Source organism: Cyprinodon variegatus, unplaced genomic scaffold (assembly GCF_000732505.1).
Source record: "Cyprinodon variegatus isolate N-32 unplaced genomic scaffold, C_variegatus-1.0 Scaffold994, whole genome shotgun sequence".
Lineage (NCBI taxonomy): Eukaryota > Metazoa > Chordata > Actinopteri > Cyprinodontiformes > Cyprinodontidae > Cyprinodon > Cyprinodon variegatus.
The window spans coordinates 232660-235226 of NW_015151447.1; the positions used below are offsets into that span (position 1 = coordinate 232660).

Consider the following 2567-nt stretch of genomic DNA (forward strand, 5'->3'; position numbering starts at 1 on the left):
GGGGGGGGGGTTACCTCAGTGAGGTAGAGATAGTGTTGAAAGGCCAACGTGACATCTCCGTTGATGTGGATCTCTTGTTGCCCATAGATGTCCTCTGGGCACACCTCTCTCCCAGACACGGCGCTCTCCCACGGGAACTTCAATCCCTGGAAGATAGAATCTGCTCTTAGACTTCAGACTTCATTGCTGTCGTTTCTGACTGTTAAAATATGGAAGCTGACCTGCATGCAGCAGAGTGCTGCTGACCACCTGGACAAGTTTGTATCTTGATTTGAGAATTTTCCTGACATTATTTTAACCCAGTATAAACTCTTCCTTAATTTTTTAAAACTAAAGTATTCCTCATTCAACTGAAGCAAAGAACTAACTGCTACAGACAGAAGGAAAGATCTGAAATAACCAAGGTTTTGTGACAAATTAGTGATTTTTTGAATGGTGGCTGAGTTTGAATTCAGGGGATGCGTCCTCTGAAGGCCAGATTCATAGGCCGATTACATCATAGCGCGGCGCCGAGGCCTGTTCGGATTGGAAGACTCCTCGTTATGCGGCCGACAAATACCTCCTCCTTTTTACCCGTTTGAAGGACGGTCCGCTGTATCCTCCTGGTATCCCATGATTCATTGGGAGTCCAAGCAAGCCGGTGTTCTGTCAGATCAGTATACCCATAGTCAATACGCATGCACAAGACGTCAAATTAGCATTTATTCCTTTAGTTTCGTACAAAAAATAGACTTTAAAATACCTCAACGGACGGGTATCCATTTAGTTTAGTTATTTAAAAACACCAAAGAGTAAGTAAATAAACTGGTTTTTGTAAACGACTAAAGGGATACACGCCCATTGAGGTAGATTAAAGTCATTTTTCACATAAAACTAAAGGGATAAACGGGTATTAACAATAGGTACGCTCATCTGACAAGAACACCGGCTGCTCCATGCTCTGAGGAAAAAGGGAAATGGCGCCGACCAGTGGAGAATATTGGAAGTGCAGCTTAATATAATCCAAGTATGTGAATAGAAATGAATGAAAATAGTTGTTTTAACGGTTAGAGTCAGATATGTTGCAGATAATGTTTGGTTTATTGAAAGGTTTTGCATTTAAGATCAGATTCTAATATCTCTGCAGTGTTGAGACTTTAAATCTGATGTCTGAGACGACGGTACCGCTGCTGAAGCTCATCCAAAATATTATTAGCACCCAGAACCGCAGTGAGAAGTTCGGCATCCATTCTTTGCCTGCTCTGTGTCTCAACTGTCACGGTTGCTAGGCGACAGAGCACACAGGTGGTGAAAGCCGGAGAGGGCTGGACCTATTCAAATCCACAAACCTCCTTATTTTCATAGAGCTCCTGGACTGGGTCTACCTGGACTGGGTCGCAGGACGCAGCCTCTGAAATCAAACACCCATCGTACCTTATAGCCCTGCTTCTGGGCGTTGTCTTTTGCGCCATCTATCGTTCCCACCCGGTACTCCAGCACAGTTCGGGCGAGCTTAGGGTAGAAAAGAGCAATTCCTGGATACATCCAAACATCCTGAGAGGAAGAAAGGGGCTCTGTGTGGGATTCACATCGACATAAACAGCGAAGGTTCCAATCGGCGAGCGGGAGCCTCACCTGATCCCAAAAAACATGGCCCCAGTAATCCTGGCCGTCGCCGCCATTAGAGAGCCCGCCTGGACTCACCCCTCCAAAGCAGCTGGAGGTGTCATGGATGGACGGGAAGGCGCTAAGAAGATAGAACATGCAGCCGATAAGAGCTTTGCAGAGGGTCTCAGAACCCGTTACTTCCACCTTGCTCTGCAGCCACAGCTCCTTCCAGGCCTCCTCATGAGACGGGCGAAGGTCTCCGGTCACCATCAGGTTCAAGCCCTCATCATAGCTGGACGTGGCAGCTTCCAAGCTGTTGGCCACGACCAGGAAGAACCCCCAGCGAGCGTTCGTCTGCTGCGGCAGCAGCGTCAGAGAGGAAGGAACGGGCGTCCAGATAAGATGGACGGTGGGACAGGAGCCTCCGGGGAATTCAGCCGTGGTCGTTTGTCCTTCAATGTGCCTGGATGGACATCAGAGACAAAAAAATCTTCAAACATGATCCGTAATCACCGCCACAGGCTTTTAGGAATACATTTAAGACTTTATTTTTTTATGATAAGCCAACAAAATGTGGTGCAGATTCGAGAAATTTTCACGGAAAAAACAAAACAAAAACAAACAGTTTTTAGAGTTTGCAGATTTAATTAAATGTTAAAGCTATAGAGGAGGATCTTTTATTTCCAGGTGGATCATCTCAATAAGAGGTCCTCCTAACTGTCAATCATTGTGGTGATACGTTTACGTAAGGCCGTCCCACATCCTCTCCCCGTCAAGCCGCTCATACACTGTACGATGTTTTTGTCCTTTTCGGGCGAGAATCTTTCAGTCGGGCCGACTTTCAGCTTGATGGCCCAAATATCCAAGGCAGCGCGTTTCACTCTAGTGAGCTTCATGTTCCTCTGCTACTGGTTTGGCTTCAGATAGACCAGTCCCAGTAGCGCCATCTCACTGCGGAGCTGAGTCCCACCTGGTTTTTA

General features: G+C 46.7%; 1 protein-coding gene across 1 annotated transcript in view; it reads right to left on the reverse strand.

Moving 5' to 3' along the window:
- The window catches only part of athl1 (ATH1, acid trehalase-like 1 (yeast)), a 13800-nt gene that overhangs the window by 6303 nt on the left and 4930 nt on the right, over positions 1 to 2567 (reverse strand). Inside the window, 3 exon segments of the mRNA XM_015399204.1 lie at positions 5 to 146; positions 1414 to 1533; positions 1615 to 2050. Coding sequence (XP_015254690.1) covers positions 5 to 146; positions 1414 to 1533; positions 1615 to 2050 — 698 coding nt within the window.